The 22,901-nt window shown below is 39.5% G+C and overlaps 2 protein-coding genes across 2 annotated transcripts in view; both read right to left on the minus strand.

Moving 5' to 3' along the window:
- Positions 1 to 8,032, minus strand: part of LOC146518427 (voltage-dependent calcium channel subunit alpha-2/delta-2-like) — a 52,016-nt gene extending 43,984 nt beyond the window's left edge. The window contains exon 1 of the mRNA XM_085158713.1: positions 7,409 to 8,032. Coding sequence (XP_085014839.1) covers positions 7,409 to 7,521 — 113 coding nt within the window. The 5' untranslated portion in view covers positions 7,522 to 8,032. The remainder of the gene's footprint in view (positions 1 to 7,408) is intronic.
- Positions 8,033 to 14,081: 6,049 nt separating this feature from the next.
- LOC146518428 (aminoacylase-1A-like) lies at positions 14,082 to 22,252 on the minus strand. The gene is made up of 15 exons (XM_085158721.1): positions 22,138 to 22,252; positions 21,680 to 21,825; positions 20,776 to 20,840; positions 20,567 to 20,671; positions 20,379 to 20,473; positions 20,105 to 20,181; positions 19,158 to 19,247; positions 17,419 to 17,475; positions 17,237 to 17,310; positions 17,103 to 17,152; positions 16,291 to 16,435; positions 16,122 to 16,190; positions 15,957 to 16,036; positions 14,776 to 14,836; positions 14,082 to 14,640 (listed from the first exon to the last, which is right to left on the minus strand). The coding sequence occupies exons 2-15, from the start codon at positions 21,804 to 21,806 to the stop codon at positions 14,476 to 14,478; spliced, it is 1,260 nt and encodes a 419-aa protein (XP_085014847.1). The 5' UTR covers positions 21,807 to 21,825; positions 22,138 to 22,252; the 3' UTR covers positions 14,082 to 14,475.
- Between the last annotated feature and the right edge of the window lie 649 nt (positions 22,253 to 22,901).

Genomic DNA, 22,901 nt, shown 5'->3' on the forward strand with positions numbered 1-22,901 from the left:
TGATGTCTGATTAAGAGTTGGAGGTACAAAAAAAACCTTGCAGGTGGATTAATTAAATTAAAAGCTAACTTTTGTATTTGGGGGTCAATTCTGGAGTTTGGCGCAGTGTTATCAAGGACAGCAACAAATTAGTTTGAATTTGCTACTACTCTGATTGGATCACACCCCTGATTTCACACCTCTGATTGGATTCTCAAGTTTCAAAGTACATAGTATTATTTTTATTATTATTGTTGGACTTTTCTGAACTTTACAATTTTTTTTACAAATGAGAAACACAAATAGAGAATCAGGAGGGGGAAAACACTTGAAGGACCAGATTTATGAAATTCAAGATATTCCATTACTACGTGTGCTGAATTCTTTTAGGGTAACTAAATATGTTAACCTATTCCACGAATGTATTTTAACTAAATGTACAGCCTTCCTTCAACTACTCATTTAAATAAGAATTTTGCACTTAAATCAATATCATAAATATAGCACAGCATGTGCTCTTCCATTTTAAATAATAAATGCTGTGACATAATCACATCGCAAGCTGCGATTTCAAAGCGGCACCCAATCCTACACAACCTACCAGAACAAAAGAGGGATCCTGCAGTATAAAAATCAGTTTCCTTCAAAATCTTGCAGTCAACCATTACTACATAAATGTAAAAATATGCTTTAAAAGACTATACACTAAACTATATACTATATACAGTGGGGCAAAAAAGTATTTAGTCAGCCACCGATTGTGCAAGTTCCCCCACTTAAAATGATGACAGAGGTCAGTAATTTGCACCAGAGGTACACTTCAACTGTGAGAGACAGAATGTGAAAAAAAAATCCATGAATTCACATGGTAGGATTTGTAAAGAATTTATTCGTAAATCAGGGTGGAAAATAAGTATTTGGTCACCTCAAACAAGGAAAATCCCTGGCTCTCACAGACCTGTAACGTCTTCTGTAAGAAGCTTTTCTGTCCCCCACTCGTTACCTGTATGAATGGCACCTGTTTGACCTCATCATCTGTATAAAAGACACCTGTCCACAGCCTCAACCAGTCAGACTCCAAACTCCGCCATGGCCAAGACCAAAGAGCTTTCGAAGGACACCAGGAAAAGAATTATAGACCTGCACCAGACTGGGAAGAGTGAATCTACAATAGGCAAGCAGCTTGGTGTGAAAAAATCAACTGTGGGAGCAATCATCAGAAATGGAAGACATACAAGACCACTGATAATCTCCCTCGATCTGGGGCTCCACGCAAGATCTCATCCCGTGGGGTCAAAATGATCATGAGAACGGTGAGCAAAGATCCCAGAACCACACGGGGGGACCTGGTGAATGACCTGCAGAGAGCTGGGACCAAAGTAACAAAGGTCACCATCAGTAACACACTACAACGGCAGGGAATCAAATCCCGCAGTGCCAGACGTGTTCCGTTGCTGAAGCCAGTGCATGTCCAGGCCCGTCTGAAGTTTGCCAGAGAGCACATGGATGATACAGCAGAGGATTGGGAGAATGTCATGTGGTCAGATGAAACCAAAGTAGAACTTTTTGGTATAAACTCAACTCGTCGTGTTTGGAGGAAGAAGAATACTGAGTTGCATCCCAAGAGCACCATACCTACTGTGAAGCATGGGGGTGGAAACATCATGCTATGGGGCTGTTTTTCTGCCAAGGGGACAGGACGACTGATCCGTGTTAAGGACAGAATGAATGGGGCCAAGTATCGTGAGATTTTGAGCCAAAACCTCCTTCCATCAGTGAGAACTTTGAAGATGAAACGAGGCTGGGTCTTCCAACATGACAATGATCCAAAACACACCGCCCGGGCAACAAAGGAGTGGCTCCGTAAGAAGCATTTGAAAGTCCTGGAGTGGCCTAGCCAGTCTCCAGACCTCAACCCCATAGAAAATCTGTGGCGGGAGTTGAAAGTCCGTGTTGCTCGGCGACAGCCCCAAAACATCACTGCTCTTGAGAAGATCTGCATGGAGGAATGGGCCAAAATACCAGCTACTGTGTGTGCAAACCTGGTAAAGACCTATAGTAAACGTTTGACCTCTGTTATTGCCAACAAAGGTTATGTTTGTACAAAAGGTTAAGTATTGAGTTGTATTTTTGTTATTGACCAAATACTTATTTTCCACCCTGATTTACGAATAAATTCTTTACAAATCCTACCATGTGAATTCATGGATTTTTTTTTTCACATTCTGTCTCTCACAGTTGAAGTGTACCTCTGGTGCAAATTACTGACCTCTGTCATCATTTTAAGTGGGGGAACTTGCACAATCGGTGGCTGACTAAATACTTTTTTGCCCCACTGTAGTTATTATACTATATAATATACAACACAATATTTGTGTTATGCGCTGGCTATCTTACTATATATTCCCCTGCAATCCTGTACTTCACTTCAGTCAGATTTAAGAAAAGTTTCTGGAGATGAAATATTCATTTTAGTTTCTACCTAAATAAGTCAAACCAGGAAATCGAGTAATCAGACCTGTAAGTGCCCAGAGAGTCGATTCATTATCAGTCAGACAGCTCCCAGCAGAGTTACAAGACAACAGCACTGATTAAAGTCTTGTTGGGCTTGTTTCCGCTGTCGGACAAGCCACAAATCTTCACTCAACTGCCCGAATCCACAGGAAGACAGCTTTTTGGATGCTGCAAAGGATTCTTTTTCTTTCTTTTTTCTAGCCCAGCTGAAATCGAGGACGCGCAGACCTGATGAAGATCAGACAGCTCTTAATACGGTGCGAGACACTTTCACATTCTTCTATTTGAAGTGATAATTTACTTCTGGGTTTCTGGGAAGTGCCCAGCTACAGGAACTGTGTATAGAAACTAAGATATAACCTTTTTTTTCAAATCCAGGAACATCAAGAGTATCACTTTAAAGGCCCATTTAAGATTATTATAAGACTGAATGCCTGACATGTCTTCACACTGATCCATTTGAAAGTGAATTTCTTTTTTACCTTGAGGCGTTCGAGGCAGTGGTAGAAATACCGTGCTATGGAAAAGAGAAACAGCATGCACACTTTCCTTTTCCCTCTCTATAGAGGGATGCAATCGGAAAAATATCTAACGCTTTAAATAAAGCCTTTAAAATGCACTCTGTTCCAACGTGTTCTCAGGTTGCTGGTGCTATTAAATCTGGATTACATTAATTTGATTAACTGAAAATATCTTGAATATTATTAAAATATTGTTTGTTTGTTCTTAAAGACTGATTTTTTTTTGCATTTACCTACTTTGTCATCAGTCTGGAAAACAGTCAGTTTGTCTGCTGACTCAGCCTTTGGAGGCAGTGGTCCATTTTTCGGGGCTTCCGGTGTAACCAGCAGATATCCATGCCATGCCAACACTTGCTGTTGCACCAGTCATTATTACTGACTGCTTCCAAATGCAAAATGCAGATGCATTTTAGAGGAGAACCACTAAAAGCTAAATTGCTTCGTTCGCATGTGATTGGTCAGTGCAACCCAGACTACAAATAGATACTCTGTATGCATAATCTGTTGCAATGATTACTTTCTCGTTCATTTAAAACTGTAAAAGGAGCAAATCCAAAGGCAGGAGTAGCAAAGCAGATACAGACAAAAAGACTTTGTCGCAGATGCTGGGATTTCTTTAAAAGGCATCTATAAATTGGGCAATCAGTTACATTAATCCCAGCAATCCTACAGGTTGCTTAAATGTCACATGGCGCAAAACAATATCATGTTTATGATCATGAACACACTGAGCAATCCCAAAGCTGAAGCATGTCAGATGCCATGACTGCTTCATTAACACACGTCCTCCATCTGCATCCCATATGTTTTGACATTTGCTAAAACAAATGTGTGGGGTTAATCTTCACAGATTAAAAAAAAAGAATCAGCATTATGAATATGTGGCTTTTCTGCAACACTCAAACCTGGATAAAAACACTTTTTTATCACACTTTTTACTGAAAATGCTACAAAGCATTTTATTTATTTACTTTACACAAAAAAACAGTGCACACTTTGTTGTGCCGGCTAGTCTGTTGTGTGTTATTATAAAATCTTTGCAGATCGGGTTTACTGCAGTGGTGAGAATACTATCCTGAGTTTCTGGCACATCTGAATTTTGACAACAGCTGCTGCTGGCTCCAAAATTTGAGCTTTTCTCATGCTACCATTTTGGACTGACAACTGTGCATTTCTCCACATTTTCCTCACGACTAGCTGAAGACAGCACAGTAAGCAATCATATAGGAGACTGGTGTCCAGTTGTAGCCACAAACCGACTAAAAGTTAACTTTTTTTCCACATAAAGGAAAGATTTGTTTCTAAAATGTAACTTTAATGTCTTTCTGAAATAAGACATATAGCTTACTGAAGACACCAAGCTTCCTTCTTCACAGTTTCAGTTAAAATGCCCTCAAAAAGTTGTGTCTAAATTAGGTTTGTTACATGACTGCAGAGCAGCTTCGACCCCGTGACTCAGTGCCGCTGAAGCACAATCTAAAGTTTTTGACTGTGTGCTCCACTTCCTCTTAAGCCCTGTGGGACATCAGAAAACCAAGTACAGGTGCCACACAGCAAAGCACTCTTGTGCCTCTACTCTGTTACCGGCTATAGTCACACAACGCTGTGAAGACAGATAGAGAAGTACTACATGATGTGACCCATATTCACTTGCAGCAGAGAGAGCAAAAGGTTGAGAGGAACAGCTGAGCCATAGGTGGGGTATAAGGAGCAGACGGAAAAGCCATAAAGCATCTATCTATCTTTCTATATATGGTTATCTATGGTTTGGGTTACTGGAAATCAGTAATTAAATCAGACAGAGACAAGCTGACTGCCACTTTGCAACCTGCCTCTTTTTATGCTGCTCATAAACTGTCTTATCCGCCATTACTGATGCTTGCTCAGTTCTATCCATATCTTGCTGCTCCTCAAATCCATCCCGCAAACTAAAAATCTTCTTTTGACAACAGTACCTGGCTTTGTTAACACGTGGCCTGCTTCCTTTAATGTCTGTTCATGTGCTGTGCAAAAACACAAAGCTACTCGAGACACTGTGTTCTACTGCAACACCAGCAGTGGCCTTGAGAGAAAGATCAGCGTTGTGGATTTAACTAAAAGAAGATTTCCTCTCTGCCCTGTTACAACTCCACGTGTTGTATATTACACATGATTTTGCAGTGATAGGCGAAGTACATAAAAAGTACATAAAGGCACCAAAACAAAAGTACTCGCTGTGAAAAACAGCCCCATTCAAGGTGTCATATGAGCCATATTAGTGATGACATAATATTAGATTTTCATTCAATTCATCGCTGCAGCCAAAATAAGTCAAAAATAACGATATAACCACGATACCTCCAGGAGGTTTTATTCATGCTATTCATGCAAACATACATACACTATGATCATTATAGTATAGCTCTCTGATTCATTGTATTGTGACACACCACTCTAACCTGACATTCAATTCTGTATTATGAATGTGTTAAATGTAAAAATAAATGCGATTGTGGGATTTGTATAGAATATTTGTGTACGCTGTAGAAACGTTGGGACCCACTGTGCCATAGGCAAGGTTTATGCAAAGTTTCATCCACTAAGCAAAATACTTTTAGCATGATTTTATTATGGTCAAGCTTCAAATATAGCAGTAGTAAATAACAGAAGCTGAAATGTGATGCAGAATAAAAAAAAAGGTTGTACTCGAATAAAGTGAAAGTACCTCCGATTTGAATTTAAGTACTTTAACAAAGGCATTTTGATCAATGTTCTCAAAACACATATTTCTAATGTAAACTTTTACAGGTCATGAGCTCCTTTGCAGTTTGAGAATAACTGCAATAAAATAACATAAAAAAAATATTTGATTTTCCCCCATTGATGTTCTAGATGTCAGAACATGAGGAAGGCGGATTGCAATGCCTGCAGCATGGCAGGCTATTACTACAAAAACACATATTTTTTGTAGTATCTATCTATCTATCTATCTATCTATCTATCTATCAGCAGGGAGAGGCCGTATCAAGACAGAAAGGGTGGGAGGAGAAAGAGCAAAGCGAGAGAGGGAGAAGTGGTATAAATCCACGCTGCTGCAGTATTAATTCTTAATTGGAATGAGAAGCTGTTCTACAGCGTCGCAATACCGCTTCATTTAGCTTAGCCGAAGCGACCCAGGGCACAAGACTATGGAGCTGTTTCAGAGCACTCAGCAGAAAAAAGCAGCAGAAAGGAGGAGGAGGAGGAGAAAGCAGCAGCTTGAAATAACCCATTTCATCATAAAACACACACATATGCACACGCCCACACTTGACTGGTTTATAGAATAGACCCCTCTTTTCTAATTGGTAAATAAACCTCATATCTCCAGTTGTGATTGGCCAGAAATTCTTCAGCATGTGCCCTGGAGATGAGTGGACCATCTGGCCTGTTCCCCCCTCCTGAGCAGCCCGATCGCTGAGCCTGGAGTTGGGCCCAGATAGTCTCAAGTTAAGTGCCAGCTGTACTTAACTGTAATGGGTTAAAGGTTAGGATTGAAGAACTGGGCAGGAGATTGATTGAAAAACAAGGGGAATGGTATTTCGAATGCAGCCTTCGGCAAGAAGCCACAGTAAAACCACACCTTTCTTCTGCTGTGCTAAATAGTAGCTTTGAGTACTTGTATTGTACAGTGCACAGTGTGGTTTCCTCAAGAGGTTGTAGGAAATGATAGGACTGTTTGATGGGTTTTTTTTTCAAGCCATCATGGAAAGATCTAGCACTTAGTGGAGCACAAGAACAACAGGGGAAACAAGGAAAAGAGCCTTACCAGTTTTATGACTGCACAGACTTAATGTTGCATGTCAAATAGAAATTCTCCAAATAGCTCAACTAATTAAAGCCACAGTCTAGCTCACCTTAAACTTCCCTGTACGTCCTTGCAGTTTTAATTTTTTTGGGGTTTTTTTGCTTTTAAACAGATTTTTGAGAAAGTCAAAGTTAATATTCACAGTCGTCCACTGGGTAAAACCCTCAGATCCTATTTGTGCAGAACATCAGATAAAGGCTCTAACTCATCATATGGCTAATACGGAGGATTAATCATTTGCCAGATGCTCCTAATTTTGCCTAACTTGATGTACAAACACTTACAGTATGGGGTCTTCTGCTTGGGAGGAACACTGAAATATGATTGCTCATTTAACCCTACAAATATACCTATATACCCCTATATATCATAGCGTGGACTACACCTTCCAGCTCTTTAAATAACCTGCCTTTACATTGATGTAATCGCCAACCCTGTCAAATTACATAACAGCAGAAGATAAAGCATGCAGGGTGACTGGAGTATCTCCTGGTGGCAAAGCGAAGTGGTCAAGCCCAAAGTTGTCTCCCATCGGAGCCCGGCTGCGTTTTCACTGAGGGTTACTTACGTGTATTGCTGGGGGAAGAGACCCTGCGCTCCAGGCCACGATGCGCTGAAAATGAAGATAATCTGGATAGATAGCAAGCAGACGATGCTGCAAGACCTTTCGCCTATCGCCATTTTCCATTAAAAATTCTCGTCACGGGCTCTCGTTGCGTGAATGAAGCGCTCCGGACTGTCTCCGGGGCATACAGCGAGCAATGTGTGAACGTCCGGCTCAGTTTCCCGACGACTTCATCTCGGTTTCTCTCGTCAAGTGGACGCGGAGGAGGCAGGCATTGGCCGTGAAGGCATCGCGGACGGTGGGAGATGCACTAATGCAGCTGCCAAGACACTGCAGAGTCTCCCCTCCTGCTCCCACACACATACACACCACCACGAGCACTAACACCACAATCACACACAGGCCGGCGCGTCCACGCCCGCTCTCTCTTTCTCTCTCTCTCATCAGCAGCCCGTGGATCCGTGCGCGCTCACGCTCACCAGGCAACAGAGAAGCAGGAGAAGAATCTAGTTTGGCTTTATTTATCTCGGAGGAGCCACGTGGGATTTGTCACCGCCATAAATTTAGTTTTTCTATTTAGAGGAAGACGCAACACTTCAGGTAGTGAAGGGTCCCTGAATGTTATAAAATCAAGACGCTTCTAACTCCCGTTTCACTCCCCCGGGGTCCAGTTTACCAACTGGGCCCCAGTCCACAGGAGACCCAGTCATGGTCACGCATTACTAGATTTAAAAAAAAAAAAACGGGGTTATGTTTGATCATTCATTTAATTTAGCTGCTGTTTACTTTTTAATGTAACCATTAAAATTGTGAGAAAATTCAACCACTCTTTTTAAATATCACACTATAAAACCATCTGTGATCATTTCATAGTGTGACCCATGTTGTTGCAAAGTGGGACATGTTAATGCTGAAGGTGTTAAGTGGGGATTTTCTCTTCTAATTAATCATTTAGTTTTAAATATCTGCCAAACAGATCTCATCTAATATTTGCCTTTGTGTTAATTCTCCTTCATATATCAACTTTACAGCATCCTGAAACATTGTCTGCTACCTACCTCTGCAAGAGCAGCAGAATGAAGGTGAGTTTAAATGCCATCCAGAGCAGCAGACAGTGCACAACAGAGGTGAAGAAGAAAGTAGAGCCAGGGTAGAATGAGGGTCAGGGGTAATTTGTGACAGAAGAATAGCAACAAGATGGTAAAGAAAGGTTTAAAAGATGGTAGTGAGACCTGCATGTATGGTTTGGAGACAGTGGCGCTGACAAAAATACAGGAAGTATGCTGGACGTAAGAGAGTTGAAGATGCTCCAGTTTCATAGGGAATTACCAGGATGAACAGAAGTAAAATGGGTACATCAGAGGATGTTAGAAAGGTTAGAGAGGCGAGTTTGAGGTGGTTTGGACATGTGACCACAGAGAAGTTTCATGGGTTTAGTGAAGGAGGACATTCAGAGGGCTGGCGTGACAGAGGAGGATGACATCGAGGCAGATGACCTGCTGTGGCACCCCATAAATGGAGCAGCCGAAAGAAGAAGGAATTTACCCATGTGAGAGTAAAAACTTAGGTTTAAAAGAAGATAATCTCAATACTTCCTTGTTGGTTTTTATCTTTTGTACAGTGTGTTTTGGAGAGGAGAGTATCTGTGGATGTTCTGTTGCTACAAGCTTTTGTACACAAGCCAATCTTTATCTAGTAAGAACTACTGAAGCGTTATACACTGGAAGAGATGCAAAAAACAGTGGCACTACAGGGTAAATTAACGATGTTTGGGACTGTTTTTTGAATTTCCAGGAACTTTTTTAGAATTAACTCATTAAAGTATTGTTTAGAATACAGTCTCATTCAAACTTATGTCCTATCATTTTAAAATTTTGTATGACGGTAGATACTAATAACAGTTGGAGCGGATTTAATTTAGGTGAAAACTGTGTCAAGGTCAAGGTCACACTAAATACGAAAATCAGTAAAACTTCTTATTTAAACTTCACATCTTTAAAACTTTACAGCAATATACTAAGCCTTGGGGGACATGAGTACCTAGGCTGGCATTGGCTAAGACCTTGACCTCCATTATCATCAGCCATGGTCAAAGCTGACTTTGACCAAAACTTTCATGAACTCATTTGAAGTAACATATCATATGAAAAAGCGTGTAGAGAGCTGTACAACACACTTTCAATACAACATCACAACGACGCCATAACAGGCCGACGCCATCACAGTGTAATAAAAACAGGCTGATGTCAGCATTTTGTAATAAAAACATTATAAAGCATGTTTTAGTGTAGCCATTGAGTTGGGTGTGGTTGTGCTCGCTGAGAGCTCTGGTTATTTTTTTGAATGCAATTACAAAAATTCATCTCACTGAAACATCCCCACTGAACAAATAGCTTGTTCATGAAATCCTTTAAACACAAAGGGCAGAGCTTTGCTGTGTTCTTGATGTCTGTATGCTGTGCATCCTGTCCATCATGGATAGACCCACATTGTAGTTCTTGTTTTTGTTGGTACTTGACATTTAACAGAATTTTAATCAAGGAACAGCTTAGGGTGATTTTCTGGGATGAAAAGTTCAAAATCAGATTGGATGCCTGGACATGAGTAACCCTCATTTGTGTTAGCTCTGGTGGCAGCCACGCAGGGCGGCTCATTAGTTGAGCAAGACAATTCAGTCAGTATTTGTTTTGGTTTTTAAATCAATCCAGGCATAACAATTATTTACACAGATGACCATTTGATTTGATTTTTTTTGATAGCCTTATTAAAAAGAAAAAAAAACCTCCCATCATTTTTCTTTTAGTAAACATTGAAACCCCCCCCCCCCACACACACACACATATCCTAACTGTACTAAGGGTTAAGCACTGATGTGTCTTTTATGTAATATGAAATTTAACAGGAGATTTTTTTTAAATGAGAAACTTGATGAGAAGGATGGAATTTGTGAGTAATTTGTAAAGAAATGGACTATGACAAGAGTCATAATTGCCTCTGAGAAAGCCATCGTGCAGAAATAGAAACACACTCCTTCCACTGAGGATTTGGACATCTTGTTGAAAGCAGCTAGCAGCTTGAAATGCAAGGACCAGGACTGGACTTTCTTATTGCCCAAGGATAGGTGGGTATAGTTCTTTTATTTATTTATTTATTTTTATATGAAACATGATTGGATAAAGACATATATTTGATCTATTCTTCCAATTAATCCACTCCTCTGTATTTACAGTCCTTGGACCTTATAATACACCATGCTGTGGTAATTAGTGTCTAACCAATAATATTACCGATTGCTTCTCTCCATTCACACACTGCCATAAAAAAGAGCCGGAATGGAACTGAGTCATAAAATTTAATAAAATCACTATTTATGTTATTAATTACACCTCTGATTTTCTGCTATGACAGTTTGAAACATATACTGTGACAAATTAATGTTAAAGCTGACACTGATGTAAACACTGTGCTAAACGGGAACTTAAAGGCATCAGGCATTAGGCACACATAACGCAGTAGAGTCATGAACAGCGGCCTGCAAGCCAGTTTTTGTGACAAGCTCTACACTTTACGCATGCAGTGAACACATATGGTGCTAAATTGAGAACTCTCTCTAAGAAGCACATCCACACCTGCCATCACATGAAGATTTGCTCTCTCCCCCAGCACAGTCTCAGGAGTGTGGAGGTGTTATCAGGAGATGGGCCACTGCACAAGGAGAACTGGACAAGGCTGTAGAAGGGCATCAGCAGCAGGACTAGTATCTGCTTCTTTGTGTGAGGAGGATCAGGCGGGGCACTGCAAGAACCTAACATAATGACCTCCTGCAGGATACTCGTGTATATTTCTGTCCAAACTGTCAGAACCAAACTGCATGAGGGTCCTTTAGTGAGACCTGTTTTCACATCCCTTTCCCCAGAGAACACCAAAATTAGTATCTGCCACTGGTGCCTGTTCCTTTTCACATATGATGTTGCAGGTAGCGTAGACATTTGCTACGGTGTCTCCGTGATCTTTCATGCCCGTCACGTGTGCTCAAACCAAGAGCTCACTTCCTTATGATTTAGGTGATAAGTTAAAATCAAAGTCAGAGACAGTACTTAAGCTCATCCCATTTTCATGCGATCTGTCAAATGCACAGGAACACAGCCCAGAAATAAGTCTGGCAATGGTAGACTACAAAATGATGTAACATATACTGTATCAGCCAGGCATTTGGACATGCTCGATATAAGAAAAATAGATTTTAAAATGCAGGGAAATAAATTAAACATCAAAATGTGCAGTGAGACAGAATGTGTAGAAACTAAGAAGTTAAAAAGCAGATGACATGGGTCTCAAATATATTATATCAAATAACTGTTATTCTTTTATGGCCTATTTAAGAATAGAAATCTCTCTTTAAAAAAAAGAGAGATTTCTATACTTAAATAGTTTAGATATAGAGCTTCTTTCTTCAGCCAAGGCCTATACAAGAAAAATGTTTTTTGGAAAACTACTAAATTAACTACCTTCAAAACACAGATTTGGATTTTTGTAGATAAATTTCCTTATCTGAGTAAAAACAATAAAAAAAAAAACAAAAACAGATGATCGCAGTGGCTGTTGAACTACAAGCCCTGAGAGAGTTAGCTCCTTCGATTACAAAAGGGTTTGGATGTATTTACCACCAAAGGACAGCTGTAGTTGCACTGCAGTGGAGCAGCAGAGCCATTCAGATGTGTGATTTACACTGTGCATATAGCCCTTCATACACTGCAGCATCTGCGAGTATTAACAGCTCTCCCCAGAAGCAAGAAAACCATGGAAGTGAAACTCATTACAGCCTTGCTATATGTACACCAAAGCTACTTTACGGATACTGATAGAGAAAATGTTTTTCAGACTGCCTCTCAGTTCTTGTTTACGATTATATTTCTATAAATCTTCAGGCTTTACTTGGTCCATTAATTGTAAAAGGTCTTTGAGAGCTGTTCATGAATTATGATCATAATCCTGGAAACGCCACAGTAGGGTGTGTGCACAGACCTTGTGAATCAGGTAAAATCTCCCCATGTGGGCAGGCACCCTGCTCAGAGACCACGATTAAGTGGGGATCAACTGTCGAGCACTTTTCGTTTCCAAGGAAAAAACATGTATACAAATTACTGACTCTGGCCCCGAAAGAGAATGCCCTACAGCTGCAGTCCAACAGGGTTCGACATTTGTTCTGCACCACATATAATAAAGGCTTTCCTGAAATACTGAAACAGCGAAGTTGTCATTGACAAACTGTTTAACAGCACCTATGTTTCCCCACAGCCCGGCATTCAGAAGCTCGGCAGCTGACCCGACAGGATGGCTGCACCTTTCTCCCCCCCCTCTGGGAGGAAGGATCTGGGTTCAGCTTTTATTCGGCTCCCTGATGGCCCCATGTGCTAATACTGCTGTCACGTCCTGGGGAGAGAGAGAAGACTAATTACTGACTGCACTCGCTTCCTGCCAGTCCCCCTCTGGGAGCCATACACTGTTAATTAGACGACAATACCAACGAGAGCTGCGCTGTGGATGAGGCCGACCTTTACCTCATGTAAATAGCATTAAAAATCAAAATACATTTTTAATTCCTCATTGCCATTATTCCATCTGTATTTCATAACATCCTTCTTTACAGAGTTTTTCCATTTTTAACCATCCAAGTAGAGTGAATAAAACAAATCACTTTCTATTTAAGGGACACGCTAAATAAAAACACAATTTTAATCTGGCTGGGTGAGCAGAGATTTTAACTGTAGGCCAGTTTTACACCTTTCTGTCTTACAGATTTTAAAATTTTGCACTCTGATTTAGTGATTCCCTCTGGCCAACATATTAGATATCTGTCTGATATTTTAAATGTGATTTTTAGCCTGGGAATCTGCAGCCAAAGTAGACTTTCTGTGAAACTGCACTCAGGCTCTGGAATAAAAGCTAATTGCAGCATACTGACATGCTCACAATGAGATCACCGTAAGCACAAACACAGTAATGGCACCATTTTACTTTAGGTTGTTAGAACGCTAATGTTTGCTAGTAAGCACTACACCTAAAGCATAAATGACGCTGATGGAATATTTTGGGTTGGTGAGGATAATACTGTGTGAATAAATATCAGGACCAAAGAAAAATCAAAGCACCAAATCAAATTTCCTGCAGACATTTATATTTTACCTATTATCACAACTGCCACCAATCTGTGGTCCACTATCACCAAATTTAGGAGGATGAATCCAGTGAGATATTTCGACATTTTATAGTGTTGCGTTCCTTTAGGAGGCAAACCCATGTTGTGCATTTTGTGAAATACGAGCTCTAGCTCCATCTTGCTGTTAACAGGTGATAAAAAAAAGCAGCCTTTAGGAACATAATGGTGAAATTAAGTGGGGGGGAAAGCTGGATTTTTGTTTGGGGTCCACTTTGTGATTATCTTGAGGCTACAAATAGATTCAATGTTTTATTGATGTGATTATTTTTAAGTGTTATTGCTGGACCTTTAACCAGATGTTTGGAGGTTAAATGCCTCCCCCAAAGGCAATCAGAAGTGTTCTTTCATAAAACAACAGCAATTCTGCCTCTAATTAATAGGTCTAATTAAACTGAGTGCTAACGTGGCATCAGGCATGTCTCTCCTGTTTGTGTAGCAGAAAACAGCACAGTGACATTAGTGAAGAAATACATTTATTCAGTTTGACTTTTGGTTAATTAAAATTCTCTGTCATCTAAAATTTTAGATTTGGTTTAATTAGAAACTGGCAATCAAAAGCCTCTTCAGCTTCCACTTGAGTTCTTTAAATGAACTGATTTACACAACAGGCATTAATCCTTCAAAAATAAGGTACACTCAATCATAACTCTAACATAAAGGATGCTAAGACTTGCTGCTGTGCTGAGTAAAGCAAAGCTTAGTGTGACTTCATCCTGAGAATCAAAAAGATAAACAGTACCCAATCTCAGTGCTCCGTTTAATGATATACTCTTTGGTAATCTTTGATAATTCCTCAAGTTAAATAGTCAGATCATCTGGTAAATATGTTTTAGAAAGGATTAAATTATGTCTAAGCCTCATTGGGAAGGGCAGCAACGCTGGCAAGAGCCGGGATGATCCTCTCATACACGCTGATGCCTTTCAGGAAGACTTGCTCGTTCAGATACTCGTTGTGATCATGCAGCAGGATCGGCGTCCGGTTCATTGGAGAAAAGCCAATAGCAGGGATGCCCACCTAGATCATTAAACAAACATTATTTAAAACACAAGAACTGATTTCTCACAGTAATGTCAATAAAAGAAAAACCTCAAATGACTCTCAGAAGAAAATTTCCTCCATTTACAAACTCAAGTCAGTTCTTAAACTCACCGCACGGATAAAACGGCTATCTGTGGCAGCAGGAAAGATCTCCTTCTTCAAAGTCATATTCCTAGAGTGGAGATGATCATATGAGACTTGGCTGTTGATTACACAGTATGCTCCTGTTTTTAGCTGAAACTATATGGATAAGATGTTTTTAAACGTGTGCAAAAAGTGTCACTGCCTATATTGGAAATGCTTGCAAAGCACAAGTAAAAACTCATATATATGTAAATCTCCCTGAATAACATATTAAATGAAAAAGAAAATTCTAGTGTCTCACAGCTCCACAAGTATCTGTGACAAACCTTTCCAAGCACAAGGAGCAAATTGTGAGAGTTGTGTGAACATTTGCAGCTAATGTGTGAAGACTCATAGAGCGGATATTTTTTTTAAAAAAAGAAGAAGAAGAAAAGAAAAAAAAGGTTATGTAAGCAGATTACAAGGATATAAAATTCAGTTTTGCCATAAACTAATACAGCAGATCATTTTTATTTAAAATCTTAAATTATTAATTGTTCAACAGTAAGATGAACACATACTATTTGAAGAATCACCAGAGTTAGCAGCTGCAGATGAAGCCAAAACAAAGGTTTAAGCTGTGACCACTACACAACACTACACACCTATCAGCCAAAACACTTGACACGGGGAAGTAAAAAACACTGATCATCTGGTTACAATGACGATTCAAGACTCTTTATTGTCATTATGCAAGCATAACAAAATTAAAGCAATACTCCCTCACATGGAGAAAAGAAGACTTAACATAAATATACTGAGACAATAAAAATACAAAATGCAATACTTTAACAGCCCACAATAAATGTTGGACCCCTGTGGAGATAAAATCACTCAAACACTGCTGCAGCCCTTAGCCCACCATAGTATAAGCACTGCATGTCAGCAGCGGTCGCTTTTTTGTACTAGTTTTCATCTTTGCTTTGTGCTGTTAGCTTTGTATTCTACTAAGACAAAGATCTTACAGATGTGTGCCGTCATTTGTGTTGGTGTGTGGGGTTGTAGCCTCAGGTTTATATTGTTAAATAGTGATGTAGTAATCTGATGGCATCTTAATGTAACAGATGCAAATCAGAGTAAAATTGTGGTTAAATGTCGTCACTTTCACAGACTCGTGAAAACAGCAGCGTTATGTATTCCAGGTTTGAAAAAGGATTTAGTCCACTCACATTTCTTTGCAGGAAGCACTGAAGGCATTCCACCATGGATCACTCTCATCTGTGGATGTGATATTCTGGTTCATGTGTTTCTACAACACATACCAGCTGATTTAGACCATTTGACCATCAGAACAAATCAACAGCAGTCTTAGAGTTGAGAGCAAGCACACCTACCTGAGCAAAATCATAGGTGACATCTTCTCCTGCTTCCTTACACCACTGCTTGATCTGTCTCTCGAACTCCTGGTACAGTGGTAAAAGTCAATGTGGAGTACTATGACACTTGCAGCCATGTGCATAATTGTATGAAGGAGTTACACAAACACATAAACCACTTACGCACCTGTAGATTTACTGTAGGTGGTATTCTTAGGTCAAAGCTGACGTCCATTTCAGCCGGGATGACATTGTAGGCCACGCCCCCTTTGACCATAGTCATATTTACTGTGGTGACGTCACCAAGTGTAAAACACTCACTGATATTTAGCCTGAGGAGAGAGAAGGTAATAATGAAAAAGAGACCAAAATGCAACTTTGAATCAAACACAACTGCATTTTATAAAAGTTTATATTTAATTTAATGGTCTCTTCCCAATTATCTATGGGACACAAAGACAAGTGATGAGCAGTATATGACAATTAATACATTATTGCTTCCATTTCTGTAGTTTTTTAATGGTTACAGTGAATTTAGAGGTAATGTGCCAGAAGACACCTTTTTAAAATATTTTCCTTTAGTTATGTTGAATCGTTCATGAGAGACTGAGCAATTGAATTTCCACAACCCAATTATGTCATACATTTCTAGGTATCCAAAAGTGTAAATATTTATCTAATGTCCTGAATACTGTGTGGAAAAAAAACAGAATTTTTTTTTTAAATAAATAAATATAGGCTACTCACATTTATGACATGTAAACATAAATTAGAAGTTCTTAATGTCTACACAGTTCATTAAAGCATGCTGCTATGGGACAAATTAGCGGCAAATAGACCTACAAGCAAATTAAACCATCGTCTGTACAATTGAAATTGATTTACACACTTTTGTGAGCAGGTTTTGGGATAACCTATCACCTCAAACTAACTCCAAAGAGATCTATTATAGAGGAAATCTAGGACCTGCTTACACTACCAAAGTGTAAATTTCCTCACCTGTGTTTTTCCTTCTCTCTGAAGTCCAGGAAGGAGTTCATGACATGGCGCTATAAGAAAGTGAAAAGATAAGTGTTGTTACTGACACTTTCCTTTAGTCCTGTTTTCAACCGCTTTATTGTACAGATAAGTACCAGCTTCTCAGCTGCTGTATTCTCCACAAACCGAGACCCATGACCTGGACTGCCTGGGCAATGGACAGTAATCCCTGAAAGCAGAGGTAATCCTGCTTGATTCAAGACACGTTTTATCATCTAAACAGTAATTCAAAACTAATTTAAGTTGAAGTTTCAATTTCTGTGTATTTTGTACTTACACCAGGGGTTCCTTTCCCCATAAAACACAGTGAACGCATCAGTGGGATTGGCCAAACCTGCAGAGCATGCAGAAAAGATTCAAATACACTTTGATCCATCCATTTTTCTCCACTCATCCAATTCAGGAACAAGGATAGGAACTGAAGCCCATCCCAGCTGCGACAGGGCAAGAGGCAGGGTACACCCCCAGAGACAGACAATCATGCACTCTCAAATTGACACTTGCAAGTCACTAGTTAATTTAGTATCACAATGAATCTAACCTCATGCACAAGAACATGGAAACTCCAGTTCAAGATGTACTGACTCCCATTTCTGAGCAGACATAACCAAACACTGGAATCCCTTGATGTTTGGATGTCAAACTTAAACCCAGTGAAGACATTTATGAAGGCATATGAGGCAAAAGTCTAACATCTTCACTATTTTTAGTCGAAAAATATTTCAGGAAGTATTCTTATCTGTATTGAAACCTAAAACTTTCTAGATTAACATGAAAAAAAAAAAGATTAAAAACTAATACAATTTTTTTACTTTATAAACTGTGTCTATTTTTTTTTTTTAAATTACTGTGGGAAAGGGAATTGACAATCATTTGAAGCACATTTGTCAGCCAGCATCACTGGCTGGCCACTTTTTTATCTAGCAGTCGCTGTTAATCAGCCTGCTGTTGCATTCTCTCTTATTGTGTTTACGTCTGATCAAACCAAACACTGGCTCTGTTATAAACTCAGTCATGCAGGCAGGTTTGTTTTTATCTTTGGCATGAATAATGTTAAAAAAAAAAAAAAAAAAGCAATTTACATATATAGCCTGAAATTTTCAGACCTGCATTTACTCATTTTTTTTAAAGGTCTCAGTGAAAAAGTCAAGAAGTTCAGAACTTTTTGAACTGATGTTACTGACACCAATTAAAAAGTAAAATCACACAACAACACAACGAAGTTACAATCCCGACTTAATGGTCTCACCCATCCTAAGAGAGAGAAAAACAGGAAGCCCAGTTAGTGCAGATCACAAAGAAAAAACACCCATATAAACACTTCCAAACCTCCCAGAGTAACACTTCTCCTTTCTCCAGAATGTGTGTAAGGTTGAGGCTGAATCAGTTCGGGAAGATAAGCGAAGGGCTGAACACAGAGTATAACATAAAAGAATATGGACAGAAAATTACTAATATATGTGAAAGAAAAATAAGTAAATACCAAATTTGATTTATAATTTATACATTTGAATTATAATCTTCCCCCATTAAAAAAAAAAAACAACTTAATAAAAATAATGTAGTGGGTTTCAGGATTAAACCACTCTTCTATATGACATCAAAGAGAAAAGATAAAATAAAATATTTGAAAAAGAAAGAAAATAAGGGAAAGGCAAGTAAAGACCACCTTTTCTTTCTCTAAATCCTTTTATTTCACTACAGCATGATCAATTGTCAAATTTAAATGTGTAGGTTTTTATTGTTAGCCCACTGAGTAGTCTCTTCCCTTCATCTGCTTAGTTTTACTAGGTGCTCTTGTTATGGTTACCTGCAGTTTTATCTTGTTTCAAACACTTAAAAGTATTAAAAGTAAAAGGATTTTCTGTGGAAATAATTCAAACTAAATAAATAACAAGTATTTTTAACTCACTCATACACTTTGGCATGTTCAATATTTTGATTTTGATTCATTTACTTTTGAAAAAGAATACAAAAGCTGCTTTATCTTTAACTGTATCTCTTTATTTTTTTTACCTTCATCAAGGGCAAAGCCGATGTTTAACTTGTGAAACTCTGGCTGCTTCACAAATGTCTCCATCCCCTTGTAGCCTCCAACTTCCTCATCTAAAAGAATAAGTAAATAAATAAGTGACTACAACCTAACAAGACTCGGAGAATTAACTTCATCCTTATTACTTGGATTCAATGATTATGGCTGATTAGACATCTGCTCGGGACGAAGCTGGGAGGAGCAATGCTGGCAACAATGTAAACTCCCAGGAGCCAGTGCCTCCGCTCCACGCTGGCACAGTGCAGAAATGTTGCTGAAAGGGGTGCTGTTTCAGTTTAATTTATTCAGACTTGAATCAAAGCCTTTGTGTGGAAAGCAGACAATAAATGCCGTACAACATGTACAAACAGATTCAGGAAACAAAGCGTACTTGGACGCACATATTTAACATGTCTATACTGGATAAATGTGTAGACAAAGTCCTGCTGTCAAGGTTTACATCTCCACAACCTAGGAGATAACGTTTAACACACTGTGTGTTTTCCTACCCATCTACACTGGTAACAGACCCCCTAATAAGAGTCTACTTAATATGCATTTCCTGTTTTTATGATATCTTGAGGTGTTTCTGGCAGAGTGACAGGTCAGAGTTAATCTTAGATTGAGCACATGTGTTTGGCTGACCAAAGGTAAAACTCATCTCCTTTGTGTTTAATGAGTACAAGACTACAGTTTGTGATCAGTCTTTATCACTGTTAAAGAATTACTGAAGCTGCATCATAAGCAGTTAACAACAGGAGAATGAGGATGGTATCAGTCACACACTGTATGTGTTTTTACTGTCCTAGCATTACTAATTAAGGAGTAATCAGTCACAGTAAGTAAAAATACCCATGAGCCTGTATTAACAATATGTAAAGACATTACAAACAATTTAAAAACAGAATGGAGAGGCATATTAAAATCTTACCAGGAACAAACATGAGATGGAGAGTGCGTGTTGGTTTCCATGCCCTCGCCTTCAGCCTCCTGACTGCCTGGATGTACCTACACAGAACAAAGTGAACGCAGCAGATATATGACAGGAACAAGGACGAGAGTGTGAACTGACAGTATGCAGGCTGAGTGAGCGGGTGTTAAATCGGGTGTTTCTCAAAGAAACATAAATACAAGAGAGCATCACAACAACACTAGAGCACAAATCCTGTTTAATAAAGAAAGTTATCAAGGCAGGTTATACCCACTGTATAGTTACACATTTCATGTCCTGTGATCCACGGGCATAAATGTTGCCCTCTGCATCTTTGAAAGCACTGAAAGCATCGTACTTCCAATGTTCCTGGAGAAAAGATTGATATCAAATCTGTTTTTTTCAGGTCTGTTACAGGTGATAACAGGATTGTAGCGCCATACAGTGAGACCGATGTCATACCTGATAAACAGGTACAACATCTGTGTGGGAATTCAGCAAGATGGACTTCAAGGTGGGATTCGTTCCCTCCCATGTCATGATGGATATGACTCTACCTGGAAAAAGCTAAAAGGAGCAGGGACAGGAAAAGGATCTTTTTATTATTAATGTTATGTCCACTGTATAATGTAAACAACTGCTCTCTGAACATAGCCATCAATGTCACACACCTCGATCTTCTTCAAGGGTAGCTCAAGCTCCTCCGCTATTCTGTCAAGGAACCTAAGAGCAGCATCTATGAAAGAATAAACACGCAACAAGACATCACACTCAAGCATTAATAATTGAGTGAAAATTCTCAGTCACAGCTCCTGCTGCTGGACTTTGACAAGCCTTCTCCTGTCATCATTGCATTTTCAGCCACTTTTAAATGTGCATGTGAAAAGCAGTCTAGCTAGCCAGTCACACTCTCTCACTTTTTCTATGATTATTAACTTTCTCAGAGCAACTGGAACACAAACCCTGTTTAACATGGTTGCTGTTAAACAGGGCGAAATATATTTCCAACGAGGATCTAACTGCACGGGACGCATTTTACAACCGTAAACAGGGTCGTAATGCCTCCAAATAGTTGTTTGGAAAATGATCCATCCCCAGGGTCACATGTTTTTGCCTCATGGCTGTTGCTTTTATCTTTTCTACTCCTGAGACTCAGCACAAGGTGTAACCACTGAACTGAAAACTTTACATAACAGCTCAGCGTCCTTTTTAAGAACATCTGTTACATGCATAACTGTGATCATTTAATGTTTAACTGACACAGATAAGAAGTGAACTTTGATTATTTTTTCTCTTTGAAGAAAGACGATGATGCCACTGATACAAGAAAATCCATGTTACAGTTTCTCAAAGGAAGCACAGATACTGTTTACAATACATTTATTATGATACTATATAAAGAAACAGCATTTGTCGATCATAATCTTAAAGGAAAACCACAGAGAAACAAGACATGAAAAAGATCATTAGTCAAGCAGCGGTTTGGGGTCTATTAAAGACAAATGCATCCCAAAATTCAATTGCGCCATATCGCTAAAGGTCACGAACTGAGCTCACGTAATAAAAGTTTCTCACCATAGTCGGGCTCTGGGTGCACAGTTCTGAGCCGGAGGTAGTCTCTAAAAAGAGACACGGAGGGGTCTTCACCCTCAGGAAAGCTCGGTCCGCCTCCAACACCTGGACCGTCTTTGTCAGGCAGCATGGTTCGATTTATCCTCTGCCTGAGGACATAGGAGGCAACACGCGGCATGTCACAGTGATAACACGCCAGGTTCATGTGGCAAATATCGGTCCTTTATCTGGCACAGACATGACGCTAAATCCGTTTATCACAGTCTCCCTTTTACCGCTGCCATGACCTTACCTGCTTAAAACACCTCAGCTCGGGTCCTGATAAAAGCTAGCTAGCCTCAAGCGAGTTAACTTATTGTCCCTGGCACAGGCTCCAGCAGCGGAGATTACAGGACGGCAAATAGCGCAGTTTTATTTACTCCACCTTATTTTAAGACTTATTATTACTTGTTATTACTCACCCTCTCCAGCCACGCAAGCTCCTACGACCCAGGTAACCAGGTTTGTGACAGTGCGTGGCGTGTGTGTAAGAAATACTGTGTATCAGCTGACATGCTGCTGGCTTCCTGCCCTTCAAAATAAAGGTCTACTTTCTTTAAATTAGAATACAAATTTAATACCAGCCACTTCAGTTGGCATATACATATGTGAATTTATGTGCACATGTGGTCTGTGCATGTACACACATGAATAATTTTACCTTTGTTCCTTAAATAAATGGCATTGTTTCAGTGCTGACTGATATGCTGCTCAGTGTCTTTTGCTCCCTGCTTTTAAATCAGATGTCACTCTCAACATGCCAGAAAGGACCAGAAACTCAAGTTGAAACTAGAACTTAAATTGTGAAAGCAGGCTGATTGGTGAGCTACCAGACAGTTACTCATTTAATCGTCTCCATCCTGGTCTGCCACCACCAGCTCGACCTCCTGTCTTTTTGTCAGTATCACAGTCTCCAAATCATACATCATAGCAGGTCTCACTACCATCTTGTAAATCTTCTCTTGCATCTATTTTTTTTTTGTTGCTCATCTCCACCCACTCCACCCTGCCTGCACTCTCTTTTTCACCCCTCTTTTGCACTGTCCATTACTTTGAATGACCAACTAACCAGAGGTATTTCTAGCTCATTCACCTACACTACCTGTGAGATCTATGCGACTTCACCATTCCACCTGCCTTCCTTTCGTTCATTACTTTTATTTTAATTTGGTGCCTGAATAAAAAA

Source organism: Neolamprologus multifasciatus, chromosome 5 (genome assembly GCF_963576455.1).
Source record: "Neolamprologus multifasciatus chromosome 5, fNeoMul1.2, whole genome shotgun sequence".
NCBI classification, from domain to species: domain Eukaryota; kingdom Metazoa; phylum Chordata; class Actinopteri; order Cichliformes; family Cichlidae; genus Neolamprologus; species Neolamprologus multifasciatus.